This window comes from Lagopus muta, chromosome 2 (genome assembly GCF_023343835.1).
Source record: "Lagopus muta isolate bLagMut1 chromosome 2, bLagMut1 primary, whole genome shotgun sequence".
Lineage (NCBI taxonomy): Eukaryota > Metazoa > Chordata > Aves > Galliformes > Phasianidae > Lagopus > Lagopus muta.
The window spans coordinates 52,248,815-52,269,240 of NC_064434.1; the positions used below are offsets into that span (position 1 = coordinate 52,248,815).

General features: G+C 37.1%; 1 protein-coding gene across 4 annotated transcripts in view; it reads left to right on the plus strand.

Annotated features, from left to right (window-relative positions):
* Positions 1–20,426, plus strand: part of LAMA2 (laminin subunit alpha 2) — a 323,287-nt gene that overhangs the window by 80,170 nt on the left and 222,691 nt on the right. For all 4 annotated transcript variants that reach the window (XM_048937148.1, XM_048937150.1, XM_048937149.1 and 1 more), the window contains exon 4: positions 8,996–9,238. In XM_048937148.1, the coding sequence (XP_048793105.1) occupies positions 8,996–9,238 (243 nt within the window). The remainder of the gene's footprint in view (positions 1–8,995; positions 9,239–20,426) is intronic.

A 20,426-nucleotide genomic window follows, 5' to 3' on the forward strand; every position in this document is an offset into this window, starting at 1 on the left:
CTGAATAATGAGTAATGGAGAACACCAACAGAGAAAATTACAGAGAACAAAGCTGACATTGCCAGCAACTTTGCAGGGTACTGACTCCTGTTTGACTTAATATATCTCAGATGTTCAGTTGCTGGACAACTTGAGAGCATTACAGTTTGACATTTTATAAAGTGCACTGTTCTAATAACATTTGTTTTTAAAATGACATACTGCAATTATTATCCACTTATGAGCAAAAGTGGTGAGGTATTAATAAAATATTTGTTTTTCCCAAGAACAACATATTTTTAAAGGAACCTAAGTCTCCCTGGTAGTAATATTATGAAGAAGGAGAAAGCTAATATTGCTCAAAGCAGAAGAATTCTTAAGCTGTTCTAAAATGCCTGTTAAAAGTAACAGTTTTGCAGGTATTAACTAAATGGTACTGATTCAATTTTTCTCCACTGGGAAAACATGTAAATTTCTAAAGCTGGGTTTTCTTTGGAGATGGGCTCTCCTTTTTAGCTTCAGAAGATACGCAGTGTTGTGGTATGATTCTCAGTTTTTCCCACAGGGTGATGTAATCAACCTGTTTTTTGCATGATGTTCTTGTTTGTTTGTTTGTTTTCTGAGATAGATGATGCCCTGCTAGGCAGTAACTGAAACTGTTTGCAACATTAAGGGGAAAAATGAATCCATGGTGTTGGAATCGGGTATATGCATCTTTCAGCCCAAATTCCCCATCTGGTAGCAATATTTCTGTTGGAAACAGCTCTAACGATCATGAGAGACACCGTCATTAGAAGGCAGCACTGCATGAAACTGGTCAGCTCTCTAAATTTGTATTAGCTGAATCCTGCTAGGCACCTTTTTATCCTGCTATGCCAACGTTTTCAATTACAGTATTTCTAACTGTGAGCAGAATGTTTCAAACCAACATTGCTGTCTTTCAGGATAGTGATAGAGATGAATGTCGGATGGTAGTCTGAGAAATTTGTAGAGCCACTCCAATTCTAAATAAGGCTTTCCTTCAAATTTGGATGCTAGATTAAAATAAGATGGTTAGTTATTTTAAATAGCCACTCATTTGATAATTATTGCAGCAAAACTGTCTGTTATAAATAAAAATACATCAAAACAATAATCCATAGCAGTGTATGTAAATTGAAGTATGACTGATTATATAGAATCAGAAGGAATTGGTACTATCACTTGAAAACTGTTTCTAGAATTCATAAAGCCTCCACTTCAGCTCATTAGCAGAAGTAGTTGCATTTTGTTGGTGTTTCCCATCTCAAGCTCTTAGTTTTCCATTTTGGAACAGCCTTCTATGCAGGTGTAATAGTTAACTTGAGATGTATGATTCCTATGTAACAGTTGTGATGTTTGATTGCTGGTCATTCTAGGTGCTATTTAACATGGAAATCTGACAAAAGTGAGGTTGTGGCTCTGTGTCTTTTTGTTCAGACTGCCACAAGGCAGAGAAGGAGGAGACAGATAGGTAGTCACATTAAATGGTTCTTTTTATCCTCTCTTCTGTTTTGCATTTATTCCTCCCTCAACTATCTTGATTTCACCTTTCCCCCACCTGTGGTCCCTTCCCTAACCATTCCATTGTGCCACCCATTTATACAATCCTTTTAAATCATCCCATATTAAGTTAGACTCAGTCCAAATATATATTATTTCCCATGCATCAATAAGTTACTTCCACTGCTCTCCCCCTATCCTGGGTGGATAGGGGGAGAGCAGTGGATGTAGTCTACCTTGATTTCAGCGAGGTATTTAATACTGTCCCCCACGACATCCTTATAACAAAGCTGAGGAAGTGTGGGATAGATGAGTGGACAGTGAGGTGGGTTGAGAACTGGCTGACTGGCAGAGCACAGAGGGTCGTTGTTGGTGGTGCAGAGTCCTGTTGGAGGCCTGTAACTAGCAGTGTTCCTCAGGGGTCTGTGCTGGGTCCGGTCTTGTTCAACATCTTCATCAATGACCTTGAAGAGGGGATAATGGCCACCCTCAGCAAGTTTGCTGATGATACGAAGTTGGGAGGATTGGCTGACACGCCTGAAGGCTGTGTTGCCATTCAGCAAGACCTGGATAGGCTGGAGAGCTGGGCAGAAAAAAACTGGATGAGGTTTAACAAAAGCAAGTGTAGAGTCTTGCATCTGGGGAGGAATAATTCCATGCACCAGTACAGGTTGGGGGATGAGCTGCTGGAGGGGAGCTCTGCGGAAAGGGACCTGGGTGTCCTGGTGGACGACAGGTTGGCCATGAGCCAGCAGTGTGCCCTTGTGGCCAAGAAGGCCAATGGCTTACTGGGGTGCATTAAAAAGAGCGTGTCCAGCAGGTCAAAGGAGGTGATCCTCCCCCTCTACTCTGCCCTGGTAAGGCCTCATCTGGAGTACTGCGTCCAGTTCTGGGCTCCCCAGTACAAAAAAGACAGGGATCTCTTGGAAGGAGTCCAGCGGAGGGCCACAAAGATGGTGAAGGGCCTGGAGCATCGCTCCTATGAGGAAAGGCTGAGTGAACTGGGTCTGTTCAGCCTTGAGAAAAGAAGACTGAGAGGGCACCTGATCCAGGTTTATAAATATCTGAGGTGTGGGGGGCAGAATGGCGAGGCCGGACTCTTTTCAGTGGTGAGTGGAGACAGGACAAGGGGAAACGGCTGGAAACTGCAGCACAGGAAGTTCTGCACAAATGTGTGCAAGAACTTCTTTACAGTGAGGTGACGGAGCACTGGAACAGGCTGCCCAGGGAGGTGGTGGAGTCTCCTTCTCTGGAGATGTTCAAGACCTGCCTGGATGCCTACCTGTGCGACCTGCTGTAGGGAACCTGCTTTGGCAGGGGGGTTGGACTCGATGATCTCTGGAGGTCCCTTCCAACCCCTACGATTCTGTGACAATTCTGTGACAATTCTGTGACAATTCTGTGACAATTCTGTGAAGTTATATGACCCTTCAGCCAATAAGCCTTGTTAGTCTGCAAGATATTCCAAAATAGCTGTTTTGGTTGACACATCTAGATAGATTTCACACTGGAACAATAGGTGTTCGAGCACTTTGTCATCCCTAACAGCACTCATAAATGACAGGTTAAAAAAACCTATAGAAGCTTAGGGCCACAGGTTTTGTCAGTTGTTTATGACACTCTCTAAGGAAACAAACCCTTGCCCAAATTCTGTACGCTTCTCAATAAAGAATATATTTTTGACCTCTGAATTGTAATAATATTCAAACATATAGATATGGTAAAGAAGTAGATGCATTTTACACCATGTTCCTAATGGAAGGTTCCCCTAGAGGCATTACTATCCTCTGTTTGAAAAATGAAATAGAAATACTGCAAATCATTTATAGAGTTGTATGGTAGTGTATTATTTTTTGTAATGTTTTTCTGATCTATGTGAACAGTTTCTAACTGAAGGATCTATTTATTTTTTTTAAATATTAGTGCAGGTGGGAGTCAGGCACAATGAGATTTCCTGCTTCACTAGCTAGCCCTTTGCAGGCTAATGATTCACTTCAGCTTTATCTGAATAATATTAGTGTAGCAAATTACCCATTGTAGCAGGATGCAGTTTTCTATGTCTTATGAGGCATTCATAAGAAAACACGATGCTATAACTTATGGAACTATACTTCACAATTTGTGCTCTGTAGATCTCACTGCTGAGACAGTTACCACTGAAAATGAGACCCAAGACTCATTCTGTTTCTCTTCTTAAAGACTATGTTGTCTATTATTTGAGAATAGCTCAAAGGACTATTTAGACTATTTCCCTCCCACTTTGGTAATTGCACTATGGTGGTGTAAGCAGTATAAGTAGAAAAAAAGCACTAGCTGTACTTTGGCAGCTGTGTTAATGGACTATTACTGCCACCAGACAGCTTGGTATTGCTACATTATCACATTTATATTAACAGACTTTGATCTTCAGATTACTTTCCACTGGACTTGCACAAAGCCAGATGTGCTCTGAGATTATACAGTTAGGTTATTTGACAAGTGTTGTCTTACGGATACTATTTAAAAAGTAAAGTGTACATCCTTCATGAATTACTCTGTGGGAATAAAAACTCAGTATTAAGAAATTAATTAAGAACTATTTATTAAGAAATCTGGTTTCAGAAAGAAGAGCCGTTTCACTTTTTCTCAGTTGTGAAAACAAATAGAGTTCAGTGATACAACTGGCTTTTCTCATATTAGTATTCTCATGCCACTAAGCTCAAGCTGATTGTATTTTAATAACCAAAACATGTTTTTGCTAAGCAGCTCCAAATGAAGTAAATGAAGAGTTACTCATGTGTCTGTCAAAAGACGGTACTCCATTTGTTTCATTCATGGCATAGACTTGCTGTAAGAACCATCATTTGTTGTAATGAATTTTAGTCTGTTCTTTATCTTCAGTAGTTCTTTTTGTCAGTTTGCTTTAGGATGCACGTTAATGGACTTGCACTGAGTGGGTAGTAATGAGTAATAGCTCTGACTGTGATCTGAGACAACTGTCATCTTGATTCTGGCTAAAAGTCTACTAATTTTACCTGTTTCCCAAAGGAAAGGCTTCAGAGAAGCATGAATTTGCTTGCTATACTTTCTTCAATCCAGTATTAAGTGAAAAAGGTTAAGGATATAATCCACAGTGTGTTTCTGATGTTTGCTCATCCTTCCTTAACTGTAAATAACATTAACTGTATACCTGTGTTCTGTAGTCTGATCTTCAATTCCAGCTCTGTTTCTCTGTGCAAGAAGTTATTTTATAGAAGCATAAGAGAAATGCTGTCGTCTTCATAAGACATGAAGAGACAATACCATAAATCATTAGGCTGAAGATTGCAGAACCACTACAAGAATTCTGAGAGGCTAAGACAATAAAAGTACTCTGAATCAGACCAAAAACTGTAACAGACGAGGATAAAAACAACCCTTCATGTGTACTATTGTATTTAAATTAATGAGCTTTTTTCCTTAGATAAAGCTTAGATAAAGAAAAGTAATGTCTTCTCCACTATGACCTGCACTTTGCTGTTTCCGCTGCTTGCTTTTTTTAAAAAAAAAAAAAAAAGTTTGGGGAAAAAAATAACGCACAGAGTACGTGGAAAAATAATTGAAGCCAAAGATGTTGTATAAATTACAGTCAAACGGTATAGTATCTTAAAGTAAGAAATGAAGCTTCAAGCCAGAATGTACATGAGAAATAGCTAAAACAGGGCTCTAATTTGAAAACTAGCTGTAAGAAGTTTCACTCTCGTTCATAGTGTGGCATATCAAAGCACACAAACAAAAAAGAACTTCCTGTTGGTTATGATACTTGGCTCCACTGAGCCAAGGTATCTGAGAAGTCTGAAGAGAGAAACATTACTTGTGGCCAAAAAACATTTAACAGTGAATCTTTTGTGTGGCTTTGGAAATTTTAAAGCTTTCATATTAGAAACAATGTTTGCACACTTAAGATTAAAAGCTTGTTGTCAACCATGTCCAAAAGTGTAAATCCTCCATTGGAGAAACCCTAGCAAGGAGTTTATCCTTGGTTGGTAGCCATTCAACATTTAAGAAATGCTTAAAATATTCATTTTAAAATAAAAATTTTAGAAGTAATCTGAAATGAAGTTTCTAATCTGAATGTCTGAACCTGAATTAATTTGTGGCTTCACTGGACCATTCTAATACACATAACAAATCTATGAGTAACTTGTATACAGGCAGAGGACAGTGTACAAAATAACTCTTAGTAAATGAGTCCTTAAAGTATAGCTCTTGCTTATTACCTCCCACAGGAAATAATGTTTAAACACTCCAGTTATTCTCCTTCATTTCAAAGTAGTTAATTGGGTGAAGGGAAACAGTTTGGAGATGAGTATTAATATCTTTTTCTGTGTACCATAAATAGTGTTTGTGACTGTGACACAATATATTTAGTTAGTTGTGGCCGCAATGGAAAATAAGTCAACGATAGTTTTTAAGAGAAAAAGAAGTATCTATGAAATAATAAGTGATAATATGAGTGCTATTGCTGTTTCTTTCAATTATTACTGTAACATTTTCTTAAAACAACATTACTAACTATTTAAATATTTTTGTGTCAGATTTAATGTGAACTAATTCTGAATCTTTCAGCTTTGCAATATAGAAAATCATAGAATCACCAAGGTTGGAAAAGACCTCTACGATGATTCAGTCCAATTGTTCATCTATTGGCAATATTTCCCACTAAACCACGTCTATCAGAAAAACATCTAAATGTTTACTGGATGCCTTCAGGGTTAGTGACTCCACCACCTCCCTGGGCAGCCTGTTCCACTGCCTGACCACTCTTAGGAGAAGTTGTTTTTCCTGACATCTAGCCTCAATCTCCCTGAACTTCATTACTGACCCTGCAGATCACCAATTGTGACTGGTTGTCAGCTGGATTTAACTCTTTACCGCCACTCTCTAGGCCTGGCCCTCCAGCCATTTCTTTACCCTAGCGAAGAGCGTACCCAACCAAGCTATGGGCTACCAGTCTTCCACCGGAGAATATTGCTGGGAGACTGTGTCAAAAGTTTTGCTGGAGTCTATGTAGACTATGTGGGTAGCCTTTCCCTTATACACTAGACAAGTCAGTCATAGTAGGAGATCAGATTTACTAAGCAGGACCTGCCCTTCATGAACTTTTGTTGGCTAGGCCTGATTCCTCCAGATGTCCCTTATGTGCTGCGTGATCTCCCTAAGGCCGTCTCCTCCATAACCTTCTTTGGCTCCAAGATCAGAGTGGCAGTTCAGTAATTAGCTCCCCCAGATCCTCTTTAAAACCCTTGCTGTAGATGGGAATCACGTTGGTAAGCTTCCAATTGTCTGGACCAGAAATGCTGATGATAGATAATGGAAAGTGGCTCGACTATCACTTCCACCATCTCCCTCAACACCCTCAAGTGGATCCCATCTAGCCCCCATGGACTTGTGGCAGTCCAGGTGGAATAGTATGTCTCTAACTATTTCCACCTGAAATGGGGTGGGTTTGTTCTGCTCTCCATTTGAGAGTTCCAAGTTGTGGGGTAGAATATCCCAAAGATAACTGATCTGACTTTTAAAGACAGCTGTAAAGAAGGCATTGAGAACTCAGCCTTTTCCTTATCTAAAGTAGTCACCTTATCTAAAGTAGTCACATTCTCAGCCACATCTCCAGATGGAGATTCTCCTTAATCCTACTGTTACTGTTAATATATTTAAAAATTTTTTGTTGTTGTTGTTCTCTTTTTTCCGTAATGGCTGAGTTAAGTTCCAGCTGGGCTTTTGTCTTTATAATTTTCTCTTTGTATATCCTAAGAACTTTGTGCTCTCCCTGAGTTTCCTGTCTTTACTTCCACAGGAGTTAGATTCTCTTTTTCTCCTGGAGCCTCAGGAAAATCTCCCTGTTCATCCATGCTGATATTCTTCCCCGCTGGCTTATCTTGCTATAAAGGAATTTTCTATTCCTACACCTTTAAGGCTTTTTTCCTGGGGAGCAACCAGCCTTACTGGGCCCCTTTACCATTCAGGACTGAATCTCAAGGGACTCTCCCTACCAGTGTCCTGAACAGTTCAAAGTCTGCCCTCCAGAAGTCCAAGGTAACGCTTTTGCTGGCCCCCTCCTGACTTCACCAAGATTTGAGAACTCTACCATTTTGTGGTTGCGCTGTTTAAGACAGCTCCTGACCTCTATGTCTCCTACCAGTGCTTCTCTGTTTGTGATCATCAGAACAAGCAGAGAACCTATCAGGGAGGTGACCCTACCAGCTACATCAGGAAGTTATCTTCGATAGACTCTAGAAACCTTCTAGACTTCTTTCTCTATGTTATATTGTATTTCCTGCATATGTTAGAGAAGTTGAAGTCCCCCATGAGAACAAGGGCTGGTGATCGTGTGACTTCTGCCAGCTGCTTGTAGAATACCTCATCCATCTCTTCATCCTGGTTAGGCAGTCTATAACAGACCCTCACCAAGATGTTCACCTTGTTGGCCCTGATCCTTACCTATAGGGATTCAACTTTATCATTTCCAGCCACAAGCTCAAAAGCATCAGAACTTTCTCTAACATAGGGAATATTAAGTATTAAAGCATTACATCAACACTATTATTTTCATGATGAGCTGTGGCGTCCTCATATAAAGACTCATAGAGTTGCATCTTAGAAATAGAAATTCACTGTATTTTTTTTTTTTTTTTTTTTTTCTAATGGGAATAGTTGCTTCCTCTCCTTAGCTTCAGTTTTACGGTAACACCTAGTTGGCTAAAATACAATAATACTGTGTCACTAACATACATCATTCTGGAATTTAAAATGTATTGTTTATTGCTTTTCATTCCAGCAAACCTGTGAATAGAAACAAACCTAGATAAATCAATTAAAAAGGCATGCAAAATGGACCATAATGAGCATTGACTACATGCTTGCATTCTGTTTATAGTGATATTTAATGCATCTCTACCCTATAGAATTTATTTATAGCTACTGTGCTGAGTCACGTGGTATAAGTAATGTTTTGTAGAATTATTTCAGTCACGTGTGATTACTTTTCAGTGGCTTAAACCTATGTTTTTACTTAAGAGCAATAAAATTGCAGCACAGTTTAGTACCTCTCAAACACTGCAGGAAGTATATCTGTGTAAATACATAAACAGAAACAAAATCACTTATTCAAATTGTAAGTATATGAACATAAGCTTTGCAACCATATGGTTGAAACTTCAGCTCAGCAATTATTTACTAAGTTACATTGCATTTAAAATGCTTTGAAATTTTATTTGCAAAGTTTATCCTTTCCTCATTCAACAAATCTTTTTTCCAGGAAAGATAATGGAGAGTTTACTTCTGTAGTTAAAGATTTTCAATAGTGTAAATTTTCAATAGTCAAACGTGTAACCATATTGCATTTTTAGGGAAAAAAAAAAAGCAACAATGAACTTCTATTTTACTTCATTTTTTTAGTTCTGTAAGTATTAAGAAATTTGAATGTTTTTAATTTCATCTTTATATATTTCTTAACACTGTTTCTATTTTTCAGATTTTCCAGATTGCATATGTTATTGTGAAAGCAGCTAATTCACCTCGACCTGGGAATTGGATATTAGAACGTTCTCTGGATGGCGTAGACTATCAGCCATGGCAGTATTATGCTATTACAGATAGTGAGTGCCTGACACGCTACAACATTCATCCCCGTCCTGGAACTCCATCCTATATAAAAGATGATGAAGTTATATGCACCTCTTATTATTCTAAAATACATCCTCTGGAGAATGGAGAGGTAAGATCAGATATTGTATCACACACAGTAATTTGGCATAAAAAAAGTACCTGGCTTAATTGGCAAGTATCAGTCTTGCATAGAGAAAACATACCAATAAGCTTGGAGAGGTAGCATATTTGTAGTTGTAAAAATTATATTTTGCATGGTGCTGCACAAACGTGTAAGATATACACTCTAAGTATGCTCTATAAAGTAAACAAAGAGATGAGTTTAGGTAGAGCTAGGCACTTGTACTTAGCTTCAGATGCTGTCACTTGAGAGCAAAGGTGACAATACAAGTCAGCTTTTCTTTGAATTGTTCTTTCAGTCCCTGCGTATAAGTTAGGATATTATGTGGTAAGGATTATACTCAGAGCTTAATTTACTGCAGTGTAGCTGATCCTCTGCCCCTGTGCATACCTATTCTTTCTTCTCCTGTGTGAGATGTCTGCTAAATCATTGAGTGCAAGCACATGAATCATGGGCCAGTCATTAGATTTAACTGAAACAATAGCAAAGATGTGATAAAGGTGAGAATAAGGAACCGTAGTTGAAAGGACTTGGCATCTGATACTATTACAAAGCAAATATAACAACTGTAACTGAAAATACAGTAATTTCAGTCACTTGCAGTGAAGACAGGGAAAGCTATGTGTACCAAATTCAAACAACTCCGTTTTCTCTAATACTTGCTTTTCACATTATTTAATAATTCAAGAAAATAACATGAGTTCAACAAACCCAAGTGCAAGGTCTTGCACATGAGTCAAGGCAACATCCACTACTAATACAAGCTGGGATACCAAAAGGATTGAGCACAGCCCTGCCAAAAAGGACTCGGAGGTATTGGTGGATGGCGCTGGACGTGAGCCAGCAATGTGCCCTTAAAGTCCAGAAAGCCAACTGTATCCTGGGCTGCTGCATCAAAAGAAGTGTGGCCAGCAGGTTGAGGCAGGTGATGCTGCCCCTCTGTTCTGTGCTGGTGAGGCCTCACCTGAAGTGCTGCATCCAGATGTGCAGCCCTTGGTACAGGAGAGATACAAACCTGTTGGAGTGCATCCAGAAGAGGGCCATAAAAATGCTCCAAGGGGCAGTACTGTTCTCTTAGCTTGTCCTCCCAGGAAAGCTGGGGCAGTTCAGTCTGAAGAAGAGATCTCTGCAAGGTGACCTGATAGTGTCCTTTCAGTATCTAAATGGGAGCTACAGGAAAGAAAGGGACTTCCTCTTTAGCAGGGTCTGTGTTGATAGACCAAGGGGAAATGGTTTCAAGCTTGAAGATAGTAGATTTATGTTAGATGTAAGGAAGAAGTATTTTATAGTGAGGGTGGTGAGGTACTAGAACAGGTTGCCTGAAGACATGGTAGATGCCAGATGCCCTGTCCTTGGAGTCTTTCAAGGCAAGCCTGGACCAGGCACTGGGCAACCTGATCTATCTGTGGATGTCCCTGTTCATTGCAAGGAGGTTGGACTTGATGACCTTTTAAGGTCTCTTTCAACTCTAAGGGTAATATGATTCTATGACTTAAATGTGTTTTAGATCTGGAGTATATATTTGTTTACAGATTTTTTGATGTTTGATGATGCTGTATGAAATTTTAGCCTCAATATTTATCTTTCTGTTGAATTTTTCTTCCATTTCCTTAATGGTTTATCTTCAAGTAAAGGCACACAAACTTGTTCTCTTTTTCTCCTCTACATGCAAAGAAACATTCCCATGCAAAATTGTTATAGATATTTTTGAGTACTGGATATAGATGTGTTCTATTTTTATGTCCACAGACAGTTTCTAACACCAGCTGCAAAAATGTAAAAACACGATTTTGAAGAAAAATATTTTCCTGAAACACTTTAAAAAGTTTGGGTCCAAAAATTTGCTTGTGTAGATAATCAGACAAGATATTCTAAATACTTTGTGGGTGTATCACTTGAATGCAGATAGTGATAGCAGAAGTGGAAGGAGTTTTAAGCTATAGTAGGAGAGATTTAAATTAGATGTGAGGAAAACATTTCTCAGTCAGGGTGGTGAGCCACTGGTACAGGTTGCCCAGAGAAAGTGTGCGTGCCCTATTCTTGGAAACATTCGAGGCCAGGTTGAGTGGGGCTCAGGGCAGCCTGATCTGGTGGGTGACAAACCTGCCTGTGACAGGGAGTTTGAACTGGGTGATCTTTAAGGTTCTTTTTAACCCAAGCATTTCTATGACATGAATCCATGATGTAATTGTCATTCTTGCATGCAGATGTGGATTTCGCTAGTCTGCAGTCTCTTGGTTTGACTAGTGCCTCCTTGTATTCTTCATTGTCAGAGCTGAACTGTAAAGGGCCTTTGTTCAGTAAATTTGTATATATCTTTGATACATACATATATATATATATATATATATCTTTAATTGAAATGTTGACTTGAGTAAAAGTTAATTCCTATCTTAAATGGACAATTAATCATTTTTCAACTTGTCTTTATGTACTGGAGTTGGCATTCTGCCGTGAACTTAATAAATAATAAGCTTCTGCTAAACAGTTTCCTTAAACAGGAAGAAGACCTGGAGGGGAGGGAAGAATTAATTTGTTCAGTTCCATGCAGAAGAGTGCAACTGTTATGTACAAGCATAGTTCTGTGAAAACCATATGATTTAAGCCCTACCCTAAATTAATCTTACCTCACATGTTATCTGAGATATCACCCTGATAGTGACAGAGTGTAACTCCAAGGCTTTGCTGTTATTATGACCAGAGGAATTCCACATGAATTAATCATTCTACATTTTAAACGATATTTCTTTCACAAGTACAACACTATATTTAGCTGCTTATGTAGCTATAGATAGCATTATAAAATACTTTGCGTTAGCACAGAAAAATTCTTTCATGTTTCTTCAAAAATGTAATGTGAAAAAATAAAGCAATTCATATCTATTTCGGATTTACTTGCAAATGTGTTGGAAGAGATATTTCTTGGCTCCTGGTCTTCCAGTGGAGCCACATTTGCATATCATTTATTTCTGCTCTATGCACCAGATATTACAGAGAACTTGTAAGACTGATGGAGTTATGAAATGTGTGTTATGCACCTTTCCTTTTCCTCAAAAACCTTGAGTTATTTAGTCACACAATTTTTATATCTGCTAAGGAATCTTGACGAACTGCAGAAGGAAGTGTCAGCAAACCAGTACCAAAACCAAATGTATGTTCAGTCACTTTAAGATTTGCTGTCTAAGAAAAAGAAAAATATTGTCTTTATGTATATTTTCATTTAAAATTTTACTCAGCAACCTGTTTAAGTTATTTTAAGCAAAATAATTTGGGCTTTTAGTAATGTCAGCATTTGCACAGCAAGCATTCTTTTAGCTGGACAGAATTTAACAACAAGCAACAACACACACACACACAGTGCAGCATTTATTTTCAGATTAGCCTAACTAACTTTTCTGTCACATGTGAATAAACAAGTTGTAGACTAAGAGTTATTTGCATAGCATTATTTTGAGTATTTTCATGATTTAAGAGTAAAATGTGTAATGAAATCTTCTGAATGTTGAGAATCATAGAATCATGTGTAGAAATTACACTTTCTGAAATAAGGGAATTTCTCCCGGAAGTGTAGACTTGAATACAAAGATTGTTAAGATTTCAGTTTCTATATTGTCTGAAAATAAACAAAAGAATGAAATAAAGCATAGATCATGTTTCTGATACTCATCAGAATCTAAATCTAAATGCAAAAGTTTTTGGAATTAGTAATTCAACATGAAAAATTAGTGTTCTCAAGCCAGAAAAAAAAAACCTGAGATGGTTGTTAAAAGTTGAGTAACCTCTTCATATAATAGAATTGATTTTTTTTTTTTTTTTTTACCTTAGAAGTGTGTGTTTGTTTGTTTGTTTGTGGTTTTTTTTTTTTTTTTTTAACAGTAACTGAGGAAGTGTTTATAAGGTGTAGGATGAGGCTGTTCCTTTAAGAAAAAGAAGCATTTTGCAATGTTTTCATCTTTACATATGCACCATGTTGGGGTGATACTTATTTTATTTTCACAGATTATCATTAAGTGGGTTACTGTAGTGATTTTTTCTTTTCTTCTTTTTTTTTTTTTAATGCAGAAGCCTCTTTTGACATCTAGTATTTTATGCCATTTTTATTAAAATATTTCTTATTCTGCTAGTAAAAAAAATCATGTCAAAGCTTCTGTATCTTGATGATCAGGCAGATGTAAGCCTCTGGACATTAACTTTCAATGTCATATATTTTCTGTGAGGAATATGGAGATTTCTTTAGTAAACAATTTTTTTGAGCTAGTATGTATTTGTGCTTTGATGCAGGAGAATCTCCCCTCTTGCTTGGATTGTTTCAGAACTGGACCCTCTAAAAGCTTCAGGTGCTCAAGTTGACCACTGTAACTTGTTAGAAAGTATTCTGCCTGACTGTGGTCTGATAGACAATTGATACTAAGTAGAAAAAGAAATGTGTTTTTCAAGCATACAGAAATGCTGAACAGAAAGACATGAGCCAAATCCAGTGAAATAGCGAGAAGAGTTTTTAATTTATCTGATTAAAAAAAAAAAAAAAAAAAAAACAGTTGCTTTTAAGAAGACAAGACAAAAAAAAAATCCCTAATATTCTGGAAAACATTGAATTTCTTCACATTGATGTTTTCTGGAAGTATAAAAGCCAAGAGGAATGTGTGAATTCTCTCAATGTAAAATCTTAATTGGAGTAGCCAATTGACTTTTTTTTAGTCCATGTGAGCCTCAATATATATGCTGACAGAATTTTGCAATAATTATGGAGTTTTTCAATAATTGTCATCATTATAGTTGCACAGTAGTTAAGTAAACTCATGAGCAGAAATGCTTTCCTTCCCATGGGTAGAATATGAATGGATATGGGTGGAGTTTAGATTACATAAGTTACAGATAGTGAGCATGATCTGCCAGTTTGGTTGGAAGATTTAATGTGAGAAGAGGGAATTAAGATAGTAGATTAATTGAAAATGAGCAGTACTTTTCATTCAAAAAAACTTAACTCCAAGTGTATGGGCATAGCTAATGGAAAAATCTCTCAGCAGAGAAATTGAGATAATATTGCCCTTGCTAGTATTATCAGATGCAAGGTGTTCTCTTTAAGTTCTTAATACTTCAATGCAGTTTTTATTTATTGCTTACGTACTTGTTTTTAATCCCTTTGCAGACTAGAGGAATAGGACAACAGTGTTGAAACCCTTCCTATGTGTTTTTGAATTCCACCCAAAAAAGTTCTTGTTTGTTCCTTTAAAGATAACAGGAGAGGCAGGTCACCAAAATAGTAATCTTATAATTGCTTTTCAAGCAGGAACCCTATTGTTTGGTGTAGGAAAAAAAACATATATGCAGAAAGGGAAAAAAATTGCTACAGTCAAAGCATAATATAATTGAATTCTGAGCATCAGTTTCTAACTTGATGTATGCTGATATGCACAATAACTTTTTACTTCCATCCCATTAAATTGATATGTAACTTCACTTATTTAGCAACTTAAAATTCCTTATACTGTTCAACTCTCTTCAAGAGCATATTCAGCTTAACTTTCTTGCAGTCGAGGAAAATATGAACATCTGCACTATTTGGGAGATTTTGGTGCAATATCAGAGTGATTAAGGTAGGAAAGAAACTTCTGGGTCCATCTGGTAGAAGCCCTGATCAACTGAGGGCCCCCAGAGCAGGTTGCTGAGGTGGCTTCTGAAGATCTCCAAGGAAGGAGGCTCCACAGTCTCTCAGAGCACAAGAAAAGGATTTTAAAATAATATACATCAGAGCTGTAATTTATATCCAGCTTTAGTCAGTTCATGGGATTTCCTCATCTTGATTTGGAAATCATGCTGCTACTGAATCTATATTCCAAATACTTTTCCACCAATACCTCAGGTCCTTCCAGAGTTCTTGCATTCAGAGTGTTCTATGGCAATTAATTCTATGGGTCTGCTGTACAAAGGATCATCTCTCTTCATTTCATTTTGTCAGTTCCCTGTGTTTTCCACTGATGAATCCCAGTTCCCCAACTAAAAGAGCAACTATGTGAACTTGTAAACATTCGATTTACTTTCTTACAGATTTAAATCAACTATTTTCCAGTCTGAAGGGTCCTACCAGATTGTTGTTTTTTAATATAAAAGTTATTCCATTTATTTATTCATCATATTGTCCTGCTCTAAGCTTTTTCCAGGAAGAATATGTTCATTTTGAGATGAGGAGGCAGAATTTGAGGTGTGCATGGATTTATAGTGGTCTAATTGTTTTCTGCTTCTGATTTCCTGCATACTTGCTGTTTTGGATTTCAGCTGAATATTGTTGCTCACTGAAGTTTAATGATTTCTCCAGGAAAAAATAGTAAACTCTGTACTAACTCTGTACCACTCGTGCCTCAATAGATTCCTTTCCTTCTCTGGGTGTTAAAATGCTCACTTTGCTTCCTTTCTTTTAGAGATCTTTCCATCCTTACTTAACTCTTTATGATATTTTTCACCAATTTGTATGTACTTCCTCTATGACTTTCTTGTTTAAAGTCATTTTTGTTTTCAGTTTACTTCTCGCTTTGTAATATTCTATGACAATTATTCTTTTCTCACCTTTAAAAGAGTTTTTAAAGGACTGAGATGCCAAAGCAGTGAATGCAGTACAGGTATTTGAATAGATAGAAATGAGCATTTTATGCTAGCTATACCATTTAAATGGACTGTTTTGTGCCTCATATGTCTGTTTAAATATCATAAGCATAATTCCACTTCCAGAGTGATGCCTGACACATCTCTATTTTTATTTTTACAAAAATATCTCTATTTTTTCTGAATGCTCACCTATATCTGTGCAGGCCTTCACAAGACTTTTAATTTTTTTTCTAAGATTCCTGCAGCATAAAACCTGAACTTCGTTTTGTCAAAGAATTCAGCCCACAAAAGGTCATGTTTTCATAGCAAGGAGATGTAGAACTAGCAGCTTATTTTAAGAAATTTGGTGAGGGGGAATTTCGCACAAGAATTCCTGAACTGAGAGAATACTAGGTAGTGGATTTACTTCAGTTCAGCTTCCTCTGTTCTTTTTTTCTTTCTTTTTTTTTTTTTTTTTTCTTATTAACCATGAATAACATTAAATGGAAAGTACTTGGCAGTATTTCCAGAGAGATACTAACACTAATACATCATGCTTCTAAAGGATTTTTGGGATGACTGATTATTGATCAGTAGAACTGCATAGTAGTATTTCAGAAAGCTTCAAAGTTGGAGACCAAAAGAATTTGGGAAGTGTTATCTGTGTGAACAGCATAATGTAACGTTCTCTCTTTTTAGCAAGGAAATTCTTCCTGTCTATTGTGTAGACATAGCCTACATTAGCACTAAAGGTAGGAAGTTATGGTGGGAGTTAAGTAACCTTTCTCCTTCCTGTTCTACAAATGAGTTTTCCTGTTGCTATTATTAAAGTGGTGAGAATGATATTGCAATCAAAGTGATGCTTGAGTTGCTCCTTCAAACACTTCATATTCTGCTTCTTCTGTGATGGTAGCAGTGTAAATGTGAAATCAAAGAACAAAATACTGTTTCTACAGTTAAAAAGGCCATGTGCACACATTCATTAGTCTTTACTTTCTTCAGTCAAGTGGAAATTCAAAGGGTGTACTAAGCATATAAAGAAGATAAATAGCAACAAGATCCTTAGCAATAGTGTTTTGTTATTTTCTTAACTTGACATGCCACTTGATTGCTATTCCTCTGCTTCTTTCTAAATACCTCTTTGTGCTGTATATCTCAGCTCCCTTTGGCCTTTCTCTGTGCCCTGCATAATTTTCTGTCCTGTAGGCTAATGTCAGACCAATGATGATGGGAGCATTGGACTGCTATTTCCCAAAGTTCTCTTGTTAGTTTTCTTCTTTTTATACCATACTGCTTGTCCTGCTCTTTATGGTCTCGTTGATTCATAGAGAAGGAAGGGGAGGAAAAATGACTTGCAAATGAATTTTTAAATTCAGTTCTCCCCTTGTCCACATAACCAGATTTAATCTGAGTCTGAGACTGTCAACAGTAAGATGGCAGAGGATCAGAATTCTTGGAAGTACACAGAACTGAAATATATTCCGTTTCAGACAGAAAATTTTAAGACTTTTTTCCTGGTAAGAGATTATATAGATGGTACATAATGGTGTATATATAGTGACTCAAATTTTGAACAAGTTTTCAGATAGCAGTATTGATGCTATTTTTTTACTTACTGTTTTTCACTTGACCCTCTCAGCAGCCCAATCTGTATGCAGAATTCTTGTTTTTATTGCAGAATAATAATCTGCCAATTTCCAACGAATTACAATGTTAGGGTTTCATTTTTGATTAGATGTGATACAGAAAAGATGTTTTCAGTAAAAAATAATACTAGCAATATCTCACTCCTTTCCCTCAGTTGAATTACCCAACACATTTTGTATGAGTTAGCTTAATTTCCCCGTATTTGATATGCATCTCTACTTTTTCTTAGATCATTTGAAGTCATGGCATTTTTCTGCACCAGTATTTTATTGATATATTGCAAAAAAAGGGGTGATAGAAAAAAACCTAGGCAACCTAGGCAATAATCTATTATTTGTGGATAAAACTGTACAGAAATTTAAAGTAGTTCTTCCAACATCGTGGTTTAAGCGAAGATTGTTGTTATAGAGTGGTAAATGAAGCCAGATTCAGAAAATCCAAAATACCGTTCTGTGAACAACTTTTTCTGAACTGGACATCTGAACAGGGACAATAACAGTGGTCTTAAATTATTCCAGTTTTTTAAAACAGTGAATAGGAGGTTTTGATTTTGAACAATATGAAAGACGTGCAAAATCAGTGAAAACAAATTGAACAAAAATGAATGGGAGATTTGATGATCAGGTGCAATAGCTTCATTTTTTAGAAAATAATAAATCTAGTTTCTTTTGAACTGTCCCCACCAGGGTAGGATTATTCCCATTTTCTTCCTTTTCCATTTTACTTGCAAATTATTATTTTTCAGTGAGTATAATGTGAACTACCAGCAGAATCCTTAGCTAAAGGATGCTTGTTATTAGAGAACTCTCCACTGAAGCCAATATCCTTTGGATTAGTTTGGTTGGTTAAGAATTTTTTTCTAATTTGATTTAGTGTTCCACTTCACACGTTTAACAGTCACCACTTAATCTTATGGATGTTCTGGATTGTGACATACACTGCTTTCCCTTTAGCCCTTTTTTAATAGTTTTCTTGCTTCTCTATCACACACTTGATGACAGCAGATTCAGGAAGTCCTATGGGCTTGTGGATGTGGATATCACCTTGTTGTGTATGATTTGTCTGACAGAAATAATGGCAATAACTTCTACTTTTGAATTTTTAACATGTGAATTTCCTTTTTTGAGTTTTGAAGTTATAACTTAGACTAAAAATTTATTTGTGCCTGCTCAGAAGGGTTAAAATATGAATTGTCTTCAAGAATTCTGGCATAAGCTTTCAGTTGGTTCAAAAATTTAAGTTAGACCATTTCTTTCACGGTGGTTATGCGAAAGACAGACTTGAGATTTGGACAGAGTTCCACATCGAATTTGTTGATTTTTGTTTTGTCTTTTTTTTTTTTTTTTTACATTTGATTGAATAATATTAAACCCAAGTAGCCCATCTGAGGGCAAGAATATTTAACCAATAATTTAGAAATAAATAGAAAAATTTTGCGTATTTTGCAAATTGCAGAAGCTATCAACTCCCTTGCGGAAAAGGTGCCTTGAGGAGAGATCTTGACAAATTGAAGGGCTGGGCAGTCACCAACTACATGAAGTTTAATAAGAGCAAATACGAGATTATACACCTCGGATGGGAAACCCTAAATACATGTACAGCCTGGGTACAAGAGACTGGGGAGGTGCCTTGTGGAAAGTGATATGAGGGTTCTGGTTCACAGCAAGTTGAATCTGAGTCAGCAGTAAGCCCTGGCATCTAAAAAATGAACAATTGTATCCTGCCAGCACTCTAAGGGACTGTCCTACTCTACTTCATGCTGTGATGCCTCGCAGCAAGCACTGTGTGTAGTTTTGGGCACCACAATATGGGGAGGACATGAAACTATTAGAGAGCCTCCAAAGGAGGGCTGCAAAGATGGTGAAGGATCTAGAGTGCAAGGTATATGAGGGGTACCTGAAGTTCCTGAGTCTGTTCAATCCCGAGGAGGATGAGAGGAGGCCTGATGGCAGCCTGTAGCTCCTCAGGAGAGAAGCAGAGGGGTAGGGTGGAGTTCTGCTCTTAGGTGACAGGAACAGAACTCAAGGGAACAGCATGGAGCTGCATCACAGGAGGGTCAGGGTGGATGTAAGGAAAAGGTTCTTCGCCACAGGGCAGTGGGTATGGAACAGGTTCCTAAAGAACAGTGGGCATGGCCCTAAGTGCTGCAGTTCAAGGAGAGTTTGGACAGCGCTTGTGGACATAGGGTTTGAATTTTGAGTGGTCCTGTGTGGAGCTAGGATTTGGACTCAGTGATCTTTGTGGGTCTTTTCCAAGTCAGGACATTCTGTGGTTCTATAATGTAAGATTATTGATTAGCATTTCCTAACATACACTTGTAGATATATGTAACAAGAAAGAACAGTGTAAACATTTGATACACAAATGCAATAGTATTGGAAAACTTTTGAAAGCATCTAGAATTTAAGTCAATTTTAAATGATTTTTTAATGAGAATAGTCTTTGCAATATTTTGTTCAAATATCACAAAACTAAATTGTAAGTCAGTAATTTAATTGCATTTTAACAATATTTGCTATTAATATTTACCTGAGAAATGGGAAATGTAATAGTTTCAATTTGACAGTTCCTACCGAGCTTGAGTTTCTGATGTTTAGTATTACAGGAAACAGAATGCACATAAAATGTATAATCTGCTTTTAAATTGTGCACCAAAGAGAAAACAATTGTTGAAGCTATTTATAACACAGCAATCTGTCATTACTGTAAAAAGAAGTCAAGGGATGTTCACTGCTGCATCTCTGTGGTCCAAGTTGGAATTATAATTTCTTTTGTGTAGTTAGACTGATACTCTACTATCTTGGCATGCTTTCTGTGATTTCTGGGGGAAAAAAAAAAAAATTGTCTGAATCGTAGGACTTAAAATGCAACAAAGTGACAGTATACAAAGTATATGTTATACACAATGGTCTTTCAAATTGATTAAATAACCTTTTTCTTTAAAATC